The sequence below is a fragment of the Suncus etruscus genome, chromosome 19 (genome assembly GCF_024139225.1).
Source record: "Suncus etruscus isolate mSunEtr1 chromosome 19, mSunEtr1.pri.cur, whole genome shotgun sequence".
Classification (NCBI taxonomy): Eukaryota; Metazoa; Chordata; class Mammalia; order Eulipotyphla; family Soricidae; genus Suncus; species Suncus etruscus.
In genome coordinates, this window is record NC_064866.1 from 16,862,176 (window position 1) to 16,889,237 (window position 27,062).

Here is a 27,062-nt window from a genome sequence, read left to right on the forward strand (position 1 = left end):
TTTTGCTCTAAATTCTTTATTCTCCTAATATAGCAGCATTCTAACATAAACATGCTAATTTCTTCTTATTTATCAAGGTTTTCTTTTTACTTTTTTCATAAATCATGCACAATATTTCTATATTGTTCTAATTTATGAACATAAACTCCTTGAGAATTAGTTAGGAAGTTTTATTCTAGAATTTTAAGACTACTAAGAATTTACTAAATTTTCCCAATAATTTTTATTATATTTAATATTGCAAATTATTTGAAATAAGCATTGTACACATTAGATTAATGTGATGCCTACAAAGACAAATGCTTTAAAACGTTCTTAATGTTTCACAATTTAAAAAGCATAACTGTCTACATCACATTCATTACTCAAGTTCTGCAGCAACAGTACAGAAATTAAGGCATTTGTCTTGTAAGTTTATGACCCAGGTTCAATAACTGACATCCTTATGCTTCTCCCGAACATTACCAGGAGCATTTTCTAAGTGCAGAGCCAAGAGGAGCTCCCGAGCATTTTTGAGTCACAACACCCCCCCAATACTAATTTTCATATAAACCCTATTTATAAAAAAAGATAGAGCCTACAGAAGATTAACTTTTTTTGTTTTGGGCCATGCCCAGTGATGCTCAGGGGTTACTTCTGACTCTGAGCTCAGAAATCTCTCCTGGCTAGGGGACACCAGGGATCTAAGCAGGTCTGTCCTGGATGGGGTTCATGCAAGGCAAACACCCTACAGCTGTGCTATCCTCCTGGCCCCTACAAAATATTATTTCATCTAGAACCTTATTGTATTCTTCTTTAAATTTTATTATTTACCTTAATATTTAGCCACATCTTGGTTTTCTCGTTTTAATTGATTACTTCATTATTTTTCTTTTTTTTTTCCCTTTGGTTTTTTGGGCCACACCCATTTGACGCTCAGGTCAGGGGTTACTCCTGGCTATGCGCTCAGAAATCACCCCTGGCTTGGGGGGACCATATGGGACACCGGGGGATAGAACCGCGGTCCTTCCTTGGCTAGCGCTTGCAAGGCAGACACCTTACCTCTAGTGCCACCTTCCCGGCCCCCATTATTTTTCTTTAATAAATATTTTCACATTATAGAATATTCAGAGAGAAAAAGTAAGCCTTTAAAAATTATCTGCAAACTACTGAGCTGAATATTATATTGTTATTGCTGCATTCTACATGTTCACTGATTATCATTTTTGAAGTCCACTATTGTTTCCTGCTATTCATCACTGAACAACGTAGGTCGCAAACAGCCTAAATTTAATTCTCATTTTAACCTTCAAATAGAATTAACCATGTACAATTTAGTATTAACTACCTGTGCATCATAAAATCACAAATAATATGTAAATATAAATAAGCATATATAATTTTCATTTCCTTATTGCACCATTAACACACACAATTTGTTTCAAGTTACTGTATTTCCATATGGAAAACAAAAATTGTACAAATTCTATATATTTATCATAATATACAAAGGGAATTTAAATTAATATTTAAAAGGCTATTTTGATTGTAATATTTAGTATTGACTGATACATTTTTTCCTTATATAAAGCTGGAACCTCCCCTTTTTGAGTCTAAATAGAATTGGAATGGCTTTGCCACTGTATTGCTAACCCTCAAGAATCTCCTCCCTATATAGCAGCAAATTGTATTATTTTATTTGTTCCTATAAATAAGAAGTATCACACTGCATATATGCTATAAAGATAGAACTAGACAGTTTACTGAATAAAATAAGGTAGATGAAAAGGTGCAGAATATGAAGGATGTTATTCCTCGTGTATGGGATATAAAGAAACATAGTACAGGGATAACATATGGTCAAAGACTATAGAACCTGACAACTGGTCTATTGATAATTGAATTTACCAAAACTAAAGAACAGGGGTGAATGAGGGGGGTTCAGAAAATGATGAAGGAGGATGTAGTGTTGAAAACTCATATTCATAAAGTCCTATCATTGATAGTATTGTTAATAACAGTGTCTTTAATATGAAAATAATTCCTTCCCAATAAATGGCATAACACCATAAGCAAAAAATTATCAACCAAGATGCCCTTCAACAGATGAATGGCTAAAGAAACTGTGGTACATATACACAATGGAATATTATGCAGCCGTCAGGAGAGATGAAGTCATGAAATTTTCCTATACATGTATGTACATGGAATCTATCATGCTGAGTGAAATAAGTCAGAGGGAGAGAGAGAGACGCAGAACAGTCTCACTCATCTATGGGTTTTAAGAAAAATAAAAGTCATTTTTGCAACAATCCTGAGACAATGAGAGGAGGGCTGGAACTTCCAGCTCACTTCATGAAGCTCACCACAAAGAGTGGTGCGTGCAGTTATAGAAATAACTACACTGAGAACTACCATAACCATGTGAATGAATGAGGGAACTGGAAAGCCTGTCTGGAGTACAGGTGGGGGTGGAGTGGGATGGAGGGAGATTTGGGACATTGGTGGTGGGAATGTTGCACTGGTGAAGGGGGGTGTTCTTTACATGACTGAAACCTAATCACAATCATATTTGTAATCAAGATGCTTAAATAAAGGTATTATGAATAGAAAATTATCATTACTTATTTAATTTATAGTTTTTTTAACATCAGAGTTGGATATTTTTAAGTATTTTATTTAATCAACTTTGTCAATTATTCAAAGACCATGTATGTTTGACTTATTATAAACATTGTAATTAAGTACACAGAAGTTTTACATTGATGTATGTTTTTACCATGTGCATAATTTTTAGACATTAAAACTAGGTGATGTCTCCAAGTACTTTTTTACTTATCTTTTCCCCTACTCAAACCTTAATGAGCAAGGCATTTTTGTAATTTACTGTAGTATATATCATTTATTTTATTTAGTTCTTTAAAACTTACTCATTTTTATACCTAAGGTAAGATAATATAATAATTTTTTCTTATAGACAACTAGAAAAAGCAACTGTCTCATAGACTAAAGTGAATGAGTGAATATTTCTGTATTTATGAAGGTATTGAATATTCCTGCATGACTTAAGATATTTTATTACATAATAGCTTTATAGGGCCTTCATAAAATTTACTCTCAAATACAACCAACCAGTAATTCGGGCCAGAGCAATGGTACAGAGGGCAGCGTTTGCCTTATATGCAGCCAACTCAGGTTTGATCTCCACACCCTACATAGCCCCCTGAGCACACCAGTTATGATCCCTGAGTGTAAAGTGAGGAGTAAGCCCTGATCACTTCTGATTATGGCCTCAAAACAAACAAACAAACAAAAACAAACACAAACATTGTAGGTAATACATAAAACGTTCATGAATTCCCATCTTGATGTTCAACATGATCTAATTAAATTCTCTCCTCTTTTTCTTCTGTCCTCCTCTTCTCTACTACTCTCCTCTTCCTTCTCTCCTCCTTCTTTTCCTATTCTCTCTCTCCTCCTCTTCTCCTCCTCCTCCTGCTCCTCCTCCTCCTCAACTTATTCTTTTTGGTTTTGTTTCTTTTTGGTTCTCACCAGATGATGCTCAGAGCTTAGTCATGGCTCTGTATTGAACCTGGTCAGCTAGTACAAGGCAAGCACCCTGCCCATTCACTGTACTACATCTCTAACTCCTCTAACTTTAATCTTCATTATACCACTGAGAAGAGGACAAGACAAAATCATTCTTCTCTCTTTTTCTTTCTTTCTTTCTTTCTTTCTTTCTTTCTTTCTTTCTTTCTTTCTTTCTTTCTTTCTTTCTTTCTTTCTTTCTTTCTTTCTTTCTTTCTTTCTTTCTTTCTTTCTTTCTTTCTTTTCTTTCTTTCTTCTCATTCTTTCTTTCTCTCTCTTCTTTCTTTTCCTTTCTTCTTTCTTTTTCTTTCTTTTCTTTTTTTCTTTCTTTCCTTCTTTCTTTCTTCTTTATTTCTTTCATCTTTCTTTCTTTCTTCATTCATTCATTCTTTCTTTTTCTTTTTCTTTTTCTTCTGCTGCTGCCTCTTCTTATTCTACTTCTTTCTTATCTTTCTTCTTTTCTTTTTCCTTTCTTCTTTATTATCTTCTTTCTTCTTTTTCTTCTTCTCCTCCTTCCTCTTCTTCCTCTTACTCTTTCTTCTCCTCCTGCTTCTTTCTCTCTGTTTTTTCTACTTCTGTTCTTCCTCCTCTTTCTCTTCCTCCTCCTTTCTTTTTCTGTATCTTTCTGTCTCTTTCTCTCATCTTTCTCTCTCTTTCCTTCACCACTAAACTCTTGGATCACTCCTGGTGTCCTGATGATACTTAAGAAATCATACAAGTTGTAGGGGGAGAAGAGTGAAACAAGTTCAGCCATGTACAAGGCACCCGTGTTAACCCGTGAACTCTCTCCTCGCCCCTCAAAATTTTCTTAATTACAACAATATCATGGTTTTGAATGATCTTGGTTTTTCTATATTCCCATCATGACTTTCAAGGAAAAAGCCCTGTATATCAAAAGTATTTGCATTTTACATATCTACTTTTGGCACTAAATTTTTTTGGATAATGTGTGTGTATGTGTGAATACTTTATGCGATGTGTGGGAACTTGGTTTCACTTTTTCCTAGTCTTTCCATTAAAGATAATTCCTTCAGTGAGAGGCTCTTGAATGTCACATTAACAGCTCAAAAACATCCCTCTAGGGTAAGCTGTCCAATCCATAGTCACTAACCACATGTAACTATTTACATTTAAATTAAAAATTAAATTAAACATTTAATCTTCAGTCACAAGAGCCACATTTAGAAACCATATGTGACCAGCAGGTATCATACTGAATAGCACGCATACAGAAAATTCTATTATCACCAAAAATTCCTCCATCACTGATACTGTTGTATGACTCCATAAATATGACCAGTAGATATCATACTCGATAGCCCAGATGTGGATTATCATCAACGAAAATTCTTCTATCAGCAATTTTATTGTATGACCCCAGGAGCCTCAGAATGCTATACAAGGATGCCTGCTTTATTGATCATTAAATATCTTCTTTATTGATCCCTTTCTTTTTAGGTACACCATCTTGCATTCCTTATTTACTCAATAAGAGAAGACTATAGTAAAATTTCAAGCCCCAGAATAAGTTTCTCTCTGAAACAATTTTCCCAAGTCCAATATTTTCTTAGACATCTGGTTAGATTTTCCACACTGAGTCCAGGCACTATACTTAGGAATCACATGTTTTCTTTGGTTCCAAGTATCAAAATGCTAACAAGTCCCAAATGTGCATATCAACTTCCAGTCTTTTGCTCAGTTGCACAATTGTATTTTCCATCTGTCTACTGCAAATTTCTACAAGTATACCACAGCAATGTCAAGTTCTTTGAGGACCAAAAATCTTCTGCCTTCCCTACTCCTCTTCGCTCTCTCTCTCTTTTTTTAATCTCACTTAATCTACAGCAGGTCCACAATTACTGTTTAGTTCACATTCCACTTATTCAATGTTTTTTCTTTATAGTATCAATAAGAACATAAATACTGATTCCTGCTTGACATCGGATCTATATGATGTTTACATTGTACTGCCTGTGTTTGCTCTTAGCTTCCTCTCACAGTCCAAAGATGTGCATGCTAAGGTTCACTGACATCTAGATATGTGTGCTAAGAATATGCCATGTAATGGAAGGTTATTCCTTACTGTCTATGGGTTTTTTTCTGCTGTGTAACTCATCTCTAAACTCAATATCATGAACTGGAATAAACAAATAGAAAACAAAGGAAAAAATGAACATAATTTATCATTTATTATTAAAATATTTTAAATTTATGAGTTTGGTGACTGTTTTGTCAAAAAATATATGCTGTATGGTATGCAATAATTATTTCATGTTGCTATTGATATTTGGTTCCACTATAGTTGCTTTGTTTCATATGGAGTTTCCAAGAACTTTTGAGGTTTTTCAGTGACAACTTACTAGACAAATAAAAATACAAATGAAGAATTTGATGGATTTTCTCCTTCTTACTTTTACCTTTATCAGTAATTGGACAGTTATTGAGTACATGTGTGGAAAAGCTAAGAATACAAAGAGGCTACAAGAAATAGTCCTCCTGCTCCAGAGGCAAAGGGTAGAGGGCATTTACTCTCTAGAAGAGCACACAAATACATTAGATTTTAATCCAAAATCATTAAAAAAACTTTAAAAAAGTTTCAAACAGAACATCACAGATAAATCAAGTTAATGATTTATTGTGGATATTATGTCATTAAGCATCCTTAGATCTAGGTTTAAAATACTTCTAAATGATACAAATGCATAAAACTTCAAAAGCATTTATTCTATTCTATCTTTGGTTCCCCCATCTCTATATCTCTATCATTCACTGAAGTCTTCTACTATGCTGTAAGAACAAGTGTTTCATTTTCTCTCATTTGGGAATAAACTAAAACCTATTTAAATATTTGTTCTATTTAGCCAGTTCATTGCAGAAGAGGCTGACCTTCCTTGTTCTTTCCTTGTTTTTGTCTTCAAGTCTGGAAATAAGAATCAGCATGGAGGGATCTAAATCATACCAGGAATTAAGTTCCTAAACAGATTTGAAACTTCCTTACAAAGACTGTCTGCTAAAAGGAACCAGTAGCCATGTACAGTATCACCCAAGGATACAATTATCCCCTTTTCATTCTAAATTTATAGGAAGAGAAATAGTGGTACCTCTATAAATAAAGGCACTGGCCCAATTTGAGAGACTGTCCCAAACATAGCAATTACAAAATGTCAATATCCAGCCTCTCAGACCTGGATATGCTTAGGGGTAAGTACACTTGGATTTGCCCTAGATCTACCTGAGGGCTACAAAGGTGAAGCTTGAGAGAGATGACTTTCCCATAGATAAGCAATTTCTTGGTATCTTGGTATTTGGACCAAGAGACACATGAGACTATTTGTACCAATAAAAAGACTCCTGCACTAGAAATCTGAGATTTCTAGAAATCAAGCAGTTGATTTCTGTTACTTATTTTTGGAACTATACTATACAATTTGTCTATTAAGGGTAACAACATCAATTTATTTATGTTTATACTTCCAAACTTGGTAATTATAAACCCCATAACTTTATTAAATAAATGGATGACTATAGTCTTACAATATCTTTCTCTTCTTTTAGAATTCTTTAGAGCTCCACTTTCATATTTTATTACTTAATCATTTTACCCACCCCTTCCTTAAGACCTGCAATATAAAATAATATAAAATTAGAAGCTATATTCTAGGAAACTTGCCTTTAGTATATATAAAAACTCAGTTCACATCCTGCAGAAACCACATCCCTGGACCAAGTGAAGTTTTCTAGAAATTAGTCATGTGTGTTTTTCTGGATTCCCCTCTTTCATGCTGATATTCGAAATTGTTTCTATCATCCCTGGCAACCTTATACTGCTCTATTTTTATGCAAGGATTAATACAAATGTGAAGAGAGAGATTACTGGCTGAAAAATACTGTCTGTGTAGGTTTTATAAGAAATCATCTCGTCAAAGAACGTTGAAAATATTTTTCTATACCACTTAAAATAATACTACATAGTAATAGGCCTTTGTGTCTTTGCTCAAGACTAGTCACCACTGCAGAGTAATATTTTATGGCCTAGATTCAATTTCACATCTTCTCAGGGTTATACTGGATCTAGATATACTTCAAGTAAGGCAAAATTTGACCTTAGATGAGAATAATTACCTTTCTATACCTCTATGCTTTCTCTTACATTTTAGTCACATGGTATTAACACATATTATTTATAAGTTTTATACACTGTACATATAGAAGAATGAGCATTTGCTATATTTTAAGGCAAAAAAAAACCAAGTAATGTATGATATGTCCTCAGTATACTAGATTTTTGAATGATTTTTCTCACTAAATGCCTGATATAGTTAATAATATGGTTAAGTGAAAATGAAGACTTGAAGTCAAGGAATTTGAGAATCTAAGGTGGTAACTGTGGCACTTTTCAGGTTTTTTGTTTGTTTTTATTTTTTTTTATTTTGGGGGGGAAGGTTGATTTTTTGTATTATTTTTATGTTTTCCTTCCTTTTCCCCTTTTTTCTTAAACTGATTTTTATAGTCTCCAGAAGGACTCCTCCTGTTTTTTGCTAGTTTGAATTTTTGCCCCCCTTTTTCCTTCTGTTTTTTTTTTTTTCTTACCGTCAAACAAAATCATATAACTTGAACCATCTTGTTCTGCCTCACAAATTGAGGGGGAAATAATGGAAGGCAGCAAGATCAAACAGTCATATGAACATTGAGTAGAAATAAAAAATTTGCAGACTTAAACACCAAATCCAAAGCCAACTACAACAGAATCAATGCCCAGTCTACAACAAGCTAGACACAGAAGGGACCACATATACTAGCAGCCGGGGGACAAAGGAGGGGCGATATAGGATGCATGCTGGGAACAGGGGTGGAGGGAGGACAAATTGGTGGTGGGAATGCCCCTGATTCAATGTCACTATGTACCTAAAATACTACAGTGAATGATTCATAATCCACTTTGGTCAAAATAAACATTATTAAATAAAAAAGAACAAAAAATGTGTAAAGTATGCAGGCTATGTCTACAAAGTAATCTACAACCAATGTACTGGAAATTCAATGAACTGGAAATTAACTAAAATGCTGCCATATTTTATAATACCAGTGGTTGAGAGGCACTGCAACATGTTTTTTTAATTAGTTCTCTTTTTTATAAAAATGGAAGTTTCTAATATTTTCTAAAATGGCAAGTATTACAAAACTTGATAGAATATATAATCTCTTCAGACACAGTATTCCCACAACTTTTTCTTGATGAATTTTCTATACTAATTACAAATCCTTTCCTTGCTCATCTTAGTTGCCTCACTCCCATTTATTTTTATTCACACTGTCCCTTTGCAAGTTTCTCTATGCAATTGGCCTTCAGTTAGTTCTTTTATTGAAAGCATGAGAGCTGGCATTCTCTTTGTTTTCTGGTGAATCTCTGTGTTCACTGCAAACTTAATAGATATAGAAATCCCAAGACTAGCTGTAGCTTTATAAACAAATATTGCAGTGCATTATTAATTTATTCAAAATTATTACAATAAGAATGGAAAATTATGTGTTCAATTTATCATTGTGATTTCTTAAAGTCAGGAAGCATGACTAGACTGAAAAAAGTTCACTCATATTCATTCTGGATTTTTTTCCATCCATAGTATATTTTCTACTTTGTGTTTAATTTACCACTATTTTCAATAACTCTATATAAAAATTCAAATTTTCTAATATGTGCTGTTTAATTTTTTCTTCTATTTTTTATTAAAAAGACATTAACAATAAAATAGGCTCAGTTGCTCCAGCTGGTAATTTCTCAGAACTAGTAATATATTATTCCTCTTTTAGTGACATCATAATCATCTATACAGAAATACCATGTATCTTTGTGTAGAAGCTACTGTTTCCATTAAATTTAATTACCTCCCCCTGTGGCTTTAAATAGAAGTGGCTTCAAAATGAGGGCAGCTTCTATTAAATTTAATTACTTTCCCCTGCTGCTTGCATGGTAAAAGGAAGGTTACTAAATGAGAGAAGCTTCTAAACTAAAGTATATGGTAACTGTGTTCTGGTAATAAAAAAAAAATATCATATCCAACTGCCCTTCTAGGAAACCTTGTTTATTCTTTATAAATATTTTGGCCTTGATTAAAGATAACTACATATTATTCATTGATCAAAGAAAACATTTTAAAAATCAATTTTAGTAATGTAGGCTAAATAAATAAATTGTTTTTGTACAGATATTGAAAAGTATTCTACTCAAAGGTTCAAACCCAGAACTTTTAACAATAATATATTTTTTAAAATTCTAGTCCTAAAGATAATTTTTATTCTTTACATGTGATTGATATCTATTGAAAAGCCATTCCTGGACTCACCCAATGGATTTAAAGATTGACTGCTAAATGTTATTTAAAAAATAAAACAATTTGGGACAATATCAAAGATATATTCAGAAACAGCAGCAGTATTAAATGTAAAAAAAAAAGCAGGCTCATTATAAACTACTATATTTGAAGAAAGTTCCTCTATATGCTTTGCAATCATGTAAAGACATAAATCAGTGTTAAAATACTCTGATATAATCTTATACAATCTAATAGAATATAATATTGCAAGTACCACATTTTTAATTAAATATTAATTAGGAGAAATACTATCCGGTGAAGCCACCATTGTACTGTTTATCTTTTTATATACAAGCGGAATTTAGATGAACAATATTTCCATTCAATCACACAGTTTAGTATAAATATAAAACAAGACACCCCTTAAGCATTTTAAGTAACAAATTAAACATTTACATTTTTTACTGTGCACTGAGGCTTAACATTTATGCAGCTTCAAAACCAAAGTACAGCCTCAAGGGAAGTCTCTCCACTGACAAATTAATACCTTAGAGAACAGAGCTGAATGGTGGCAATGAACTCATTTGTTCCCCCAATAATGAAGAATGACTTTTTCTTTACCACATCTGTGACTGTTGCTATGGTGACTCAGACTTACCTCATTGCTTCTCGCAGAGCTCCTCGCTCACCAAGAGTTGTGTGCTTGATGTCATCAAAATTATATTCCAGCTTCTCGCAATTCTGCAACATATTAAAAAAAACGCATTAATCCTCCGACATCTTGAGATAAAATTATATCTATGCAATTATGCAAAAATAGCATCGATTATATTGATTATGTACTCATGGAAAATATGCACATTACTTTAATTGGGTAGGATTCATTAAAATTGACAGTGTGAATTCAACAGTAACAAAATAAAAATATCTTATGATACAGCTGTCTCAGAAGTCCTTTTTATCAATTTTTCAAAATTGGGCACATAGAAGAAATGAATTTTATATGAAAGTAGTACAACTCTGAGAGTTTGAGAGATATTAGTTCTCTAAAATAATTTCTAGTATATCAAAGCCAATTTAAATAAATAGAAAAAGTCTGAAAGTAAGTGTAAATTAAAAATTAACTGCAAAATATCTATTTATAGGGGCTGGGAAGGTGGCGCTAGAGGTAAGGTGTCTGCCTTGCAAGCGCTAGCATAGGACGGACCCGCGTTTCGATCCCCGGCGTCCCATATGGTCCCCCCAAGCCAGGGGCAATTTCTCAGCGCATAGCCAGGAGTAATCCCTGAGGCATCAAATGGGTGTGGCCCAAAAACCAAAAAAAAATCTATTTCTGAAAATTAGAAAAGAAAAATATTAGACTCTTGACTCTAGTTCCTAAAACTGATATTATATTAAGTGCTAAGTTCTGTTAGACTATCCTTTTAAAGAGTGTTAATTTTATAACCATTTAACTATATTTGATGCAAAAATTAACTTAAACATACATAACCCTAATGAATTTTGAGAACATGACATATAATATTATATTTAGGACTTATTTAACTAAAGAGTGAATGGACGAGCACAATGGATAATGATGCAAGGATACTGGCTCTTTAGGCAAAGGAATGGTATGGTAAGACTGAGCCCATAAAAATACTAACATTTAAATTCTTGTAAACCTTTATTACCTCAAAACATTTTTAAGAACTGAAAAAAAAAAGTCTCCATATTTGACAAATTAGAATTCTTGCAGTTTTGAATCATTTTGGTGACAAAATAATTGAATATAGTTTTTTTTTGTAAATTTGATGAATAGAAAAATAAGTTTTTATTATTAATGTGTTTTTCATATTTATGAATATATATGTTGAACTACAGAAATATCCTTGTATAAGAATTAACTAATTTAAAACATACATAATTTTACATTCTTTTTAGTCCTTATTCAGGTAAATATTCTAACACAGTTTCATAATTTTATAATTTAAGTGTTAAAAATATAAAAATATAAAATATATAAAATATTTAAAAATATAAAAATATTAAAAATATAAAAAATTTATAATTTAAGTTTTAAAAATGACTTGAATGAACTAGGTACATTATTATTTCACATGTCAAAAATCTATTTGAAATTGATAATAATGTGTACACATAAAAATGACAATCTATATGTAGTGTGATAAATTAGTCCTACTGAAAGGTGATCATTTTACTCACTGAAATTGAATCACATTTTCACAAATTAAATGATAAAAAGAAACTTGTGTCTACAGTTCATTCTAAATAGGATATGCCTAAATTCCTATACTATATCACAGCACACTTTAAATGACTTACATAAATAATAAATAAATTCAACAAACAAATACAAAAATACATACTAAAAAGAAAGCAAAGATGTATCAGAACTAATTTCAAAAATAATATTCCAACATTCAAATTAAAGCAAAAGATACTCAATATGAACATCTATCAATAACTTCAAAAGCTAAACAGCTGAGGCCAGAAAAATAGTACATGCCTTGCAATGTGACTGACTTAGGTTCAAGTCCCGGCACAATATATGGTCCCCTAAGCACTGCCAGGAGAGATCCCTCAGCACAGAGCCAGTAGTAAACCCTCAACACTGCCAGATGTTACCCCTAAACAAACAAACAATAAATAAATGAATAGCATCTCTAGAAATATACATAGGGAAGCTGTCCATGTAAAAGATGTCCAAAAAAAATTATATACAAAAATGGTCACTGTAAAACCTATTTAAAATATTGGCCCAGTGAGCTAGAATGCATGCTTTAAATGCCAAAAATCAGCTTTGATCCCCATCATCACAGAGTCCCTTGAGCTCTACTGGGCAGCAATCACTAAGAAAAATGCAGAAAGAGGTATAAATTATAAAGCCCCAAACTGCAAACAATCTAAATCCACAGCATAGATTACCTAAAGTTTAGTATGCAATTATTATGAAAATAACTACATATAAGTGAGAATATACCACAATTACTAGAACAACATGGAGTAATAACTGTATCTCACAAGTATTAGAACAGAGAAAATCTGACACACAAATGAGCTCATAAAAAAATGATTCAAGTCATACAAACTTCAAAACACAGCTTAAATGAAGAATCCAAAGTTAACATAAGAAAACAATTAAATTTATAGCAGTAAAACAAAATCAATGTGTAGTGCCAGGATTTGAACCTAGGTCAGTCAATGCGAGGTTCAACATTATTAGAATAATGTTCTCCCCTAGTTAAAATCAAAGTTGCAATCTCATCAAAATTCCAGCTGACTGGTCTTTTTGCTTGCCTTTGTTAAAAATATATTTTGACAAAGCTGAAATGTAAAATGTTTGTAAAAATGAAAAGGGCCAAGAATAACTTTGAATACAATCTTAAACAAAAAATTTAAAATCTTAGGCCTGAAAAATCGTGCAACAGATATAAATATTTGTCTTGCTGAGGTTATAATGCCAAGCATTCTGTTTGGTTCCCTGAACCCTACCACTAATGATTCCAAGCACAGAGTCAAGAACAAACCCTCCTGCCCCAACCCGCTAAAAAATTGATTCCTAGATTCCTAGCTTCAAAAGTCCATTCAAAAAAAATTGTAATCAAGACTATGTATATTACTCTTGTAAGAAAGAAAATACAGCAACATAAATAGAAGAAAAAAGAAAAAGCCTTTAAATGTAGTCTATTTAATTACAAAAATGGTGTAAAGAGAAGTCAGTAAGGAAAGATTTTTGAGTAAACTAAAATGGACAATTAAATAGTCACCTGATAAAGAATAAACAAAGGCTTTATTTTCATAAAAGATATGAACTTAAAACTGTGTGTGAATTATATCTTAAAAGTAACTACTTTTAAAAGGAGCAGATCTTGGGCCCGGAGAGATAGCACAGCGGCGTTTGCCTTGCAAGCAGCTGATCCAGGACCAAAGGTGGTTGGTTCGAATCCCGGTGTCCCATTTGGTCCCCCGTGCCTGCCAGGAGCTATTTCTGAGCAGACAGCCAGGAGTAACCCCTGAGCATCGCCGGGTGTGGCCGCCCCACCCCCCAAAAGGAGCAGATCTTATAATGTTGTATGTTGATAGAGATTGATTTCTGGAGACACAAGAGTTTTGTCAAAATCACTTTTATTTGTTTGTTTGTTTTAGGATCACACCCCGCTGTGCTCATGGGTTACTCCTGGATCTGCACTCAGAAATCGCTCCTGGCACACACGGGGTGCCATATGGGATACTGGGATTCGAACCACCATCTGTACTGGATCACTGCATGCAAGGCAAACACCCTATCACTGTGCTATCTCTCTGGCCTCCAGAGTCACTTTTGAATTAATTCTTTAAAAAATCATGGAACTGAATATTTAGAGATTTTCTTTTTCACACTGCAATGAAACATTTTCGGAGAATTAAATTCTAGTTATCAAAGTTCAATCAAATAGAACTAAATGATTAAAATGAAAGAGTGTATATAAAGAAGTTTGAATCGACCTGTTAAATGATAGCTCCATGAGAATAAGAAAATGACATTATTATTAAATTCTGTTAAAAATTTGCAATTCTTGTGGCTACATCTTATTCCAATAAGCTTTGAAATTTTGTTAAATTATGAGCATTTATTTATATAATGAATAGTCTTAAAGGAATACATTCAGATAATTATAACTGTAATGATGAATAATTAAATTATTTAAATCGCATTGCCTTTGTAGAGCACTTTTCCATTACTTCTGGAATACAAATCAATTTTAGGGTGTGAGAGATAGTACTAGTACAGGGGATAAGGTACATGTATTATTCCTCCACGGCCTGGTTTTAATGGCCAGCATCACAATTTGTCCCCGAGCCCTGCCAGAAGTGATTCCTGAGTGCAGAGCCAGGTATAAGCCCTGAATACTGACAGATGTAGTCCCAAAGTCAAAAATATAAAAATAAAAATCAGTCTAGGCTTCTAAAATATAAAAGAATGTAATTTGAGGCTGAGAGATAGCATAAGAGATTATGGATGCAATAGCAGTCTGTTCCCAACTAACTATATTACAATTTTTATACCTCTACAGTACTTCAAGAATCACTGGGTATAGTCTGGAAGGCTCCTGAAAACCACTAAGAGTGGTCCTGGAAGAACACTGGAAAATCTAGGGAACCAGCACTGATGGACCAAAACAGCATTGTTTCCTAAGAACTTTTCTTGAACTTGGTATGCTTTTCTGCTAAGAATAGATGGTAGGATACTCTGCCTTCTGAACACTGCTGACATTCAGAGAAATAAATCATGGTAAAATATAATTTTGTGCATTAGATAATTAAGAACCTTCAAATATTTATTCAGGTATATTTTTCACTTTTAGACTCATAAATGTAACTGAAGGCATTTTGTGTTAATGAAATATTTAGTGAACTTCCCAAATTTTAGAGAACATATTTTTAGTAAGCCAATATTTCTAACATTTTTGGATACTAGTATAAAATTGAATCTGCTGTATGACATGATTATATGTAGGGGACACAACCAATGCTATTCATAAACAACTAGAAATGAAATAATTCAGATTACGTCAGAACATTACATGAACAATGGTGTGCCTTTTTATATTTTAATATCTTTCAAACTCATAGTTATAATCTGAGCTTCTTTTTAACTTTAAGATAATTTGTGACTAAATTAGATCATTTGTGTTTTGGAAATGTGTGTTGTACAGTGTTAAATATATGGTGCTTGTAAAATTTAGTTTGTGTTTAGGCCACATCCAGCAATGCTGAGTGTTTTTTTCTGGCTCTTCTTTCTGGAATCTTCTAATGGTGGGGATTAGAGAATGCACGCAGTGCCTGGGATGGAACCCAGGTCAGAAAAATGTCAGAGAATTGGCTCAGGTTCTGTACTATCTATCACGCAGGCAGCCCTGTTTTTTTTTTAAATTCAGAGAAGCAAAGAAAGTGCTAACTAGGAGATAAATTCAACATAAACAATAGTATATATTTGTCCAATATTTCTCAATATTTTTTATTAACCTGTACTTTAGAGAGTAAGATTTTTGTCTATTCTGGTTTTTTGTCACTGAGTTCATGAAAGATTTCATGTATCCAACACCTCAAAATGTGTTTATTATCAGTGACTCTTCCATTTGAAGATCAAAGGGTACGTAGTAGGATGAACACAAGGCAACAAAATACATTAGCCATTTTACAAAATCAAATGCATTTATTTGTTATATTCAAGCTTCAATGCAACTTAATTTTAACAAATGCTGCTCAAAGAATACCACATTAGATAAAGGTGTACCTGAAAGTAGCGAAAGATAGAGTCGTTATAAAATAATTGGAATGCATTTCTTTCGACTTTCATGTATTTAAACTTAATCATTATGACTAGAATCTTCTCATGATTCTATTGTTGCATATTTTATTCTATCACTATGCAATTATTTGCCTATTGATTTTTATTTTGACATGTTTGCTTTTATTACTGTTCTCATAAACATAGTCTTATAATAGTAACTAGAAATGTATTAAAAGCTTAAAAACTCAAGAAAGAAAAATATAGTTTTTCACTCTCATGTAATTGTTTTTTCCATATAATTACATTTTTTTCAAAATAGATATGGAATTTAAATAGATATTGGAATTTAAAAGACTATTGTAATGGTAACATTTGTGTTTTATTCAAATTCAGCTAATAGAAAAAATGTATATTTCTATATGTTAATATAATTATTCTTACTTTATATACTAACTAGATTTTTTATGCAACCAACACCATAAAATCTAATATTTAATGCTAGTAATTTTTTATTTGTACATTTAAGTAAGAGATTATTCCATTACTGACTGCTTTTTCAAATTTTACAAATATCTAATAAGAGAACCAATACCTGTCATTAATTAATGCTCATCCACAAATAACTAATAAGTCAGATGCTGATTTCTGAGTGCAGATCCAGGAGTAAACCATGAGCACAGCTGGATGTGACCCAAAAACAAACAAATATAGTGACTTTGACAAACCTCTTGTGCCTCCAGAAGTCAATCACTATCAACATGCAACATTATATGATTTGCTCCTTTTAAAAGTAGAAATATAATTCACACACATGCCTGTCTCAGAGACAGATAGGGATGTGGGGGGATGATTTCAGCTAAAGAAAAAGAGGTAAAAATCTTTATCTTAAAAAAAGAAATATTTTAAAAATTAAAAATCTGGGTCCATAGTATGCAAGTTTGGTCTTCAGCATCCCATATGACTCCATAAGACTGCCAGGAGTGACCACTTACTGCAGAGAGAAGAGTTATCTATGAATACTTCCAGATATGACACCAAAACCAAATAAAATAAAATAAAAAAAAGTCAAAATCTGTGGAAAATTGAAGGGAGGGACTAAGAGAACTCTCACTAAACTTATTGTATGTTTAGATAGAGTACAGTCCAACTTCTGAATTAGCTGAAAGAGAATGCTCCAGAATATTAAAGAATATGTATGAGTTTTGATGCTAAGACTCCATACATTTAATGACTTCTAAGATGGCTAAACTAACATACTTTGTCACAAAGAATAAATCAAATCTAGGAGAGTGGGTAGAGCACCTGCCTAAGCCTTCTATCATTGGCATCAGATATGGTTCCTAAGGCCATCAGGTATTTCTAGAGTAAAAATAACAGATTGCAGAGCTGGAGAGATAGTATGGAAGTAAGGCATTTGCCTTGCATGCAGGATGGTGGTTCGAATCCCTGCATCCCATATGGTCCCCCAAGCCTGTCAGGAGTGATTTCTTTCTTTTTTTTTTATTCTTTTCTTTTTTAAAAAATATGGAACGCTTCATGAATTTGCGTGTCATCCTTGGGCAAGGGCCATGCTAATCTTCTCTGTATCGTTCCAATTTTAGTATATGTGCTGCTGAAGCGAGCACGAGGAGCGATTTCTGAGCAAAAAGCCAGGAGTAACTCCTGATAGTTGCCAGGTGTGACCCAAAAATAAATAAATAAAAAAAAAGGTTGGGTATATCCTCCCCACAAAAAGAGTGATTAAACCAAACATGATTATTAAATTGGTTAACAAAAATTGCAGCATGAGTCTTTTCAGATCTTATTGTGCCCAACAATTAAGGAATAAGGAAAATTTAAGCATTTTTATGACCCAATAGTGAACTTGACCAAAAATACTTGTGGGTTTTCTGAATATAAACTTAAGACCAAGGGTTTTTAGTTTGCTTTAATTTTTATTTCAACAACAATATTTTAAAGTACTACCAAAATATGCAAGCTTAATTCCATTCAGAAAAAACTGTCAGTATTTTAAATAAAACAGAAATAAACGTCTCAAAAAAAAAAGTTAAATTAAGCCTCATACCGAAAGTGATTTTTGAGTGCAGAGACAAGAGTAACTCCTGTGCACTACTGACTATGACTACCACAAAACAACACCACACACACACACACACACACACACACACACACACACACACACACACACACACCAGAATAATCATGGACCTATGATATAAAAAATAGATATAGAAAGAAAGCCATGTTCACGACCCATAATGCTTCCCTATAATAAGGACATCAGTGAAGTGGAACCAATGTCTTTCAAAGTCTGTTCCCAGCTGAGTACTCTAAATATAGATATGATAAAATTTATTCATTTTTACTTAATGTGTGTCAATATATATTTTATCCTCACATCCTATTATCCTAGGATCCTATTATCCTAGGATTCTATCCTAGTATGTATTGAATTAATATTGAATTATCACAGAAAATGAATTTTAAGACATAAATATGAGAGTGAAGTTTCTTATAGACCATAAACAAAATAGAACAAATCTAAAGAAATTTATAGCATCTTCAGTGTTAATTGGCACTTCCTTCACAGCAGTGTCCATAAGTTCCTTTCATCAAGATTATTGTGTGAAAAAGCTGCAATTATCTTGGCAAAAGCAAAAGGATACATGTATCTAATAAAGAAGGAACAGAAAATAAACAAATAAATAAAACAGAAATAGGACAAAATAGATAAACTACTTTTCAGGTTGACTAGGACAAATAAAACTACTAATATATGGGTACAAAAAGGTAGTACAGTGTATTAGGCCACTTGTATTGTCAACAGTCATCCAGAGGTTTGATCTCAGCACCACATATGCCAGCCCCATATCTGCCAGGAGATTCATAAATGAATGATTCCATAGTTTAGAGGCAGAATTGAGCCTTAAGCACAGCCATGTGTGACATCCAAAACAAGAAACTTATTAAGAAGTAATAAAATACTGTATCAAAATCAGGTCTTCTTGATTAGAATTGATCATTTAAGCAGGAGAAACACAGAGGAAAATGGGTTGATCCTGAAATTTTGGAATGATCAAATATTTATTCCACTGCTACAACAAGCATAGATTAGCTCTACATAAGTAGCAAACTTGAAATGGATAATAACAACTTTGACAAGAATTATAGTATTTTTAACATGCAAAGATTAATGGCAAAACACTAGCTATTAAAAACAACTTTACTGTATTATGTATTTTTCTAGGCCTTTAGCCATTTTAGATCTATAACAACCAAACCTTATTTTTAACATGAGGAAACATGTATAATGAGATTAACAGAATTTGCTCAAAAAAAAAAATAACCAGTATGGCATAAAGCAAGGATCTGAAACTTAATGGTTTCTGTATAGAGTTGAGGTCAAACTTTTATATAAGCCTTAGAAACTGCTTCAAAGGAAAAAAAATAAAGTGACTGAAATAATTTTTTTGAAAAAGCCTCCTCTAGCTGTTTGTTGATGAATTTAGATATGGGGTTGGATTCATTAAGAAATAGTATTAAATGGAAACACATTTTTGTAGGGTTCCTTTGCATTTCTATATAGATATGCTATACATTACAATGAGGAAAAAGAATCCAATATGCACATGTTCAGACCAAATTAATACTCATAAATATTTTGCATGCAGCAGTCTTTATTTGGGTCTGTGACACCACCGTGACAAATATAATGAGCAATTGAAATCCCAAGTGCTCTGATTTTGGCAGCAATTAAAGTACAAACTAGTAACTAAGCATCAAAAAAAGAACTGATTTTGGTGGCCTCCTGCCAAATAGAATCCCATGGGTTGAAGGAAGGTCTAGATTTCTAACTGATAGATTTTACAGTGTTTTATATATCATCTGTGTTATACTGAATAAAACTTATAATAAAAACAAATAAGTTGAATATGAATTGTAGTGAGTGAAGAAAATAACATGAGATTTCTGACTGCTGAGAATTTTAAATAACATTCTGAGATATATTTACTTAACTATCGAGGACAATAAAATATTCTACCAAATTGATACTGTACTGATTTATGTGCTAGATAAGGGCGGAAAGAAGCAAAAAAACAGCAAACTACATTATTAAATAAAATAATTCATAATATTAACTTAGTACTGAATTAAAAAACAAATCAAGGTAAAAAAATTCATGATATTATCTAAAAGCTACAGACAAGTCATTTGGAATCTAAAATGTGTTTACTAAACTGATGTAGAAAACTAACTTTAAAAATGTGGAGACTCATCTCTATTACTAAGAATACAGAAAGTAAATGGCACAGCTACAATCAGAAGATTTAGAATCGTAGAATAACATTCAATTTAAAGACTTAAATTTTCACTCCAAAAATTAAAAATCTACTGTGCATTACAGTCCTCATACAAACTGGAAGAGAAATAAAGGTCAAAAGAGAAGACCTCAACTTAATCCAAATCTACAGAATACTGAAAAGAAGTAGAATTAATTCTTCTGAGAGGCTCCAGAGTTTATTTCTGCAAATGACTTTAAAATGAGTCACATTTTTCCAGATTAAGGTGGGGAAAGGCTAAGGTAGTAAAAAATTTCCTGCTTTAGAGTGAATGCCTACTAGCTAGGTGTCCTTAAGCAGGTTACTTAATCCAATTTCTTCTAAGTGAAATATTCTTACCTTCTAGGGCTGTCAGCAAAAATAAATGAGAAAATATGTGTAAATCACATAGTATATTGAATCCACAAAAGAAAAAGTGTTTCAATAAATGTTGAAAAGGCAAAACAATTGAATAGAAAGAAGAAGAAAAGTATCCACAATTTTAATGGGTCAAATTTTATGAAGAATGGCTATTTTATTTTGTGTAGAGATAATGCTTATGAATTTAAAAACAAAATGTAGTATGTTAAAAAGATATTTTAACATTTTGTTTGTAATCTTTCAAAGACAATATAATGAAAATTATATTTCTTGCCTCTTAAATTAATTGGAAAAAGTGCCACCTATTTATGTAATTTTTCATATACAGTTTCAATGGATCAATGAAACCTGAAGTCTGTATTAATCCACTGTTGATATCAAGAAAGATGATTATAAATGAACAAGTTTACAAAGAAGAATAAGCTACAAATATAGCCAATTGTCCAGTACTGAAAATCCCTTGAAAAACAAGGGGTTAAATATTTAACTAATTTCAATTGCTGTTTTATCATTTACCATTTATTACTGAAGTTAAGCTTTGGATACTTATACAAATTTCAAGCAAAAGTTCATTTAGTCTCCCTAAGCAATGAGCCAAGATTAACCCCTAAGTATTACTAGGGATAGCCTCAAAACTAGAGTTGATTCAATTTAAAAGAAGTCATTTCATTTCATTTCATTCATTCACTCATTCAATATCTACTTGAAATCAAATAGTATGAGAAACTGTGAGTAGTATCATTGGAAATGGAAAAGTTTAAAAAACAAAAGAAACTTTATTTAAAAAATTAAGTTCAATATATGCAATTTCTCTGAGGTAAGTATATTCTATATCCAAAGGGAGACTAATTTGCCACATTAATCATTTAATAACAATGATTACAAATCTCAGATGATTAGAAATCTGTCACATACTCTATTTTAAAAGATCCTCAGGGAATTATAAAGTAGGACACTTTCTATATAAACAATTATAAATTCTTATTTTATACTTTGTATTTATTTATTTATTGGGCTCAGGGCTTACTTCTGAGTCTGTGTTCCGGCATATTTTACTTTTTAAAATATAAATAAGAAGGTCTGTATTGATGGAACAATGGGTAGGACATTTGCCTTTCAAACCATTAATGAGTTTAATCCAACTCATCCTATATTCCCCTGAGCCTGATAAGACTAATATCTCTGTGGAGAACCAGGAATAACCCCTGAGTATCACTGAGTGTGGTCAAAATATAAATAACTGTATAAAGTAAACTAATATATAAAGAAATTAAATAAAATTAGACACTAAAAGCTTAACTATATGTAACTATATGGTGATTTAACATCGACTAAATATGTTTTCAGGCAGTAAGGCAAAACAAAAAAGGTAGTTACAATGCATTTATTTCTTGTATAATTAGAAAATTTTTAAGATTTGGATTTTTCTAAATAATGACTTTCTGAGGTAACTCTTTTAAAAAGATATTATTTCTTAAATTAGGCACACAAAACAAAACCAAAAAATTTAAAATTGAAACGAACAAAATTGTTTGCAATCCAAGTAATACTAGCTATAATTATTTTATATATTTTTTTAAATTCCAGATGAGTATTCTTATACCAATAATACAATTTCCTGTTCTAATCAGAAAGTTCATATTTCAATGCATAATTGCTTTTCCCTTTGGTATATCTTAACCAGTCTAATCCTTTTAGGGAACATTAAGATATAATCATATTTGACTAATGTCATTTCACTAATGGTGGCCAGCTTAGAATCAGGCCCTGTCTGGGAGAATCTTGCATGAGTTACAGTGAAATGTAATATAATACAGAAGAAGTAAGAGCTACAGAGACAGGAAATGTTAAGTTGCTGTCTTCATTCTACACCTTAACTATCTGGTTCTAGGATGATGTTTAACAACTTAATCTATAAATACCCCCTCATCACATGACTTTACAGACAAATGTGATCAGTCATAACAAATATGATCAAAGTAATGGTGAATTTCCTGGAAAGCTATGAAGATATATTAAATGAGGTCACAAAAAATGTAAAAATACGTTCTGAACAACAAAGTGTTCCAGAAGTCCTACTACATATTTTAAGTAAAATAATTTCTATTTTTAGCTCAGCCTATATATCTGTGTATATATGTGTGTGTGTGCGTGTGTGTGTATTATTTTTACTTTGAAATATACCATATTTTATATTTTATCAAGATACAACTTTACTAATATTTTAGTACTTTTTCAAGCTAAGCAAAATAAAGCAATTTTTTTCTGGAATTAGTGAGCTAGCACATAAGGCAAGGCCGTTTGCCTGCAAATAGCCCTCACTGAGTTCAATCCTGGCGTAGTATATAATCTCTGAAAATGGTCTGATAGATCTGGTATGACAACTAAGCAAAGAGCTAAGAATAAACCTTGAATACAGACAGATATACACCATTCTCCTCTCTCTAAAACCCTACCTGCATATCTTTCATCCTAAGGAAATTCAGCATTTATCAGGATTACCGTTTTAGTCTTAATTTCTTATTCAAAATGAACCATTTTACATGCTGTGCATTTTTTTTGTTTACTTGTTTTTGGTTTTTCAGGCTACACACAATGAAGCTCAGGAGTTACTCCTGATTCTGCACTCAGAAATCATTCCTGGAAGGCTCAGAGAACTATATGGGATGCCAGAATTGAACCCAGTTCAGCTGTGTGCAAAACAAACCCCCTATCCACTGTGCTATTGCTCTGGCCATAATATACACTTATTTTTTTAACCAAGTCTCACATAATTTCCAACAGGGTTTCTCAAGTTGAGTGTTTCCTGAGGATCAAGTGCTGGAACAATGTAGAGAGCAGTAGTACCCTTCGTAGAAAATTGAGGGGACACTTTCTGTTTAAGGAGTGGTACTAAGTGATTTTTCTTCTGAAAATGGAGTATTGGTCAAATTAATTTATAAAAAAAATCAAATAAGACAACATAATTTTAACAAAAATTGTAGAGTAGTATGTGGTTGGCTATATGTAGTTGGCACTATAAATTCTATAATAATTTTTAAACCATTGGTACTTATTCAATATTCACTCACTCTTGGGGATGTGTGATGATTTTTCAGGAGACAGATAAAGAGCTCAAAGGGCTGGTCCACATGTCTGGTGTACATGATATACTGGAGGTGTCACTGGAGGTGAGTGTCAAAGTTTACTAGGAGGTCCATAAAATGATAAATAAAGCAACGTAAATAAAAGGAATTTAAGAAACTTTTTTGATAAGGGAAGTTGATTCATCTTCATGCTCTATACAGTTGAGCCCACATCATTCCTACCAATATTCCTGGCTCAGTTTCTTCCTCTCACAGTGCCTCCTTAGTCTCTTTTTCACCTGTTTTCAAAATATTTGCACTTTCTGTTCCTTCTGATGAAAATTATGACCTATATATTCACATCACTTATTCTCTCACCTCATCAGGTATCTAACTACCACACCTTTAGAGATAGTGACAGAAAATGCAGTGCATCCTTCTTTTCTGCCCTTTGTTCTATTTTACTATTATATAAAATATGAACAATAACATCATCTCACATATTACAGTATATTTTGATTTTTTAAGTTTATTTTTGTTTTGGGGTTACACCTGGTGAGACTCAGGGGTTACTCCAACTCTGGGCTCAGAAATCAGTCCTGTCAAGCTCAAAAGACCACATGAGATTTTAGAAATTGAACTTGGGTCTGCCGTGTGCAAGGCAAGTGCCCAACCTACTGTGTTATTACTCTGCCTGATTTGTTTGTTTTTGTGTTTAGGGGTACACAGGTAATGACCAGGGATTATTTGTGGCTCTGAATTTAGAAATTACTTTTAATTATTTTATTATAGCTTACTTATAATTAATAAACATTACTTAATTACTTATCAATTATTTAATACTTGCTAATTGAGCAATACTTGTTATTTATTACTAATTTAATTATTATTTGTTATTTTTTTTGTTTGTTTTTGGGCCACACCCGTTGACGCTCAGGGGTTACTCCTGGCTATGCACTCAGAAGTTGCTCCTGGCTTGGGGGACCATATGGGACACCGGGGGAATCGAACCGCGGTCCGTCCAAGGCTAGCGCAGGCAAGGCAGGCACCTTACCTCTTGCGCCACCGCCCGGCCCCTATTATTTGTTATTTTAATAAGATGGTGTTCAGGGACCATATGGAATGCTAAGGATCAAATTTGGGTCAATAGCTTGCTAAGCAAGCACCCTCCTTACTGTACTACCACTCTGGCTCCATAGTAGATTTTGAATGCTATATTTTATGCAGGCAAAAGATGATTGGTTTTAGAATCAAAATTCCAGGCTACAGAACAGCAGAGAGAAGGCCCAATTGTGCTTCTGGTCACACAGTAGAAATAAGCTGAAAACACTTAAATCCAATATCAGAATTTAAAAGACAAAGTTTTATGCATCATTTACTTATTAACTTTATTTATTTACTTATATGAAGTACCATTTATCAAAATATATACACAATTAATTTTATTTTTTTTGGTACAGTGATTTCAAGCACTATTTCAAGGTTGAGAGCTCAGGGGTTGGTTGACAGTGCTTAGAAAATCATGTAGTCATGTTTCCCTCATAGAAGTCTATACCCTAGCCCCTTGAAACAACTCACTCATCCCTAAATTAATTTTAATCTTTGGGGAAGGATATACCACATCTGCTGTTGCTTGGGGCTTATTCCTGGATCTGTGCTCAGGGATCACTCTGGGTAATGTTTGGAACTGAACCAGGAACTGTACCAGTACCAGGAACTGAACTGAGGTAAGTCACATAAGAGGCAAGAACCTTATCTCAGACACTATCACTTCAGATCTTAAATCCATTAACACTCATAAATTCACAGCTCCAGTACATTCTTTGATGAATTATTTGTTATCACAGTGAAGAACATATCCCAGCAATGTGAATTTCTATTAAAGTGACCATCAAACGCATGATCCAACGAGTACATAGTTTTTCTAATGGGTCTTAAGCCTATTCCAGATTTGTTTTAATTGCATATAATCAGAAGGGTTTACATTTAAAATATCTAGTGTTCTTGGTGAGTTATTCACTGAAGCAACAGGGAATATGTCTAGAGTAGTAGCTCACTAAGTATATGAGGAAAATATGGAGATCCTGGGCAGATAATTCTGCTATTTTCAAGTGAAACATTTGTAATATTACAGTGCATCTCAAATACTAAAAATTTTAAAATAAAAAATACAGAGAACTATATTTAGAACTATCAAACACTTAATAAACCTAAATGTCTCATTAATTTTATCCAGTGTGTTTGTATATTTACTAATTATTCTTAATTTGTAGCTATTAATTTTAATATATTTAATTTAATCAAAATTTATAAATGCCCATTTGAGTAATACATTGCATATAAAATGTACATAGCATATTGTAGATATGCAGAGAATACATATGATATTAATTAATCACCATGTATCTCAAATGTTAGCACTGGGAAAACAATTACTTTTTATTTCTCTTTCAAATTATTTCAAGTTTATTTTTAAAGATAATATCTGTCTCTGGGCTCTGTATCATTTCAATTTTCTCAGTAATCATTTGGAATAGAATAAATGCTGTGAGATAAAGGAGAGGATGAGTTACTTCCAATATGAAAGAGCTATTTTAGTAAACTGTGGTACTGAAATCTAATAATCTTCAAATTACTAAAGTTATATCACAGTTTTAAATGTACATTACAAAGAAATACATGTAAGCTCATAAGCCCCATAAATATTCATATCAGCTTTAAGATGATTGTTGTTTATAAAGTAAAAATGTTTGTGTTTCCACTGTAATGTGGTTATAAGTTGATAATACTAGAAACAATAAAAAATTGAAGCCCACACAAAATAGCATTGATTATAATTTATCTTTTAAGATACACGTCTATATATATATGGGGACTAAAGATTGAAAAAAACAGTCAAGATCCTCTGTTAAGTTAAAATTCAAAAAAGCAATCAATTTTTTTAAGTTAAAAGAGAGAGACTTTTACTTAACAGTTACAACATAAATTTATATTAAAAAGAGAGGTTGGCAGCAACTTCCAGATTCATAACAATTGTCTATTAGTCTGTTTTTAATAATTTTTCTTTGGCATGTAATCCTCTTTAATTAGATTCCACTCTCTGTTGTTTCAAGACTCCATAAACTGGTGTCTTATATAC

At 32.4% G+C, this 27,062-nt stretch overlaps 1 protein-coding gene and 1 non-coding gene across 2 annotated transcripts in view; both read right to left on the reverse strand.

Moving 5' to 3' along the window:
* DPYD (dihydropyrimidine dehydrogenase) overlaps positions 1 to 27,062 on the reverse strand; it is a 934,958-nt gene that overhangs the window by 792,741 nt on the left and 115,155 nt on the right. The window contains exon 3 of the mRNA XM_049765668.1: positions 10,540 to 10,622. Coding sequence (XP_049621625.1) covers positions 10,540 to 10,622 — 83 coding nt within the window. The remainder of the gene's footprint in view (positions 1 to 10,539; positions 10,623 to 27,062) is intronic.
* Positions 17,677 to 17,783, reverse strand: LOC125997650 (U6 spliceosomal RNA). Its single transcript, XR_007491689.1, has one exon. It is a non-coding gene; the product is annotated as a U6 spliceosomal RNA (small nuclear RNA).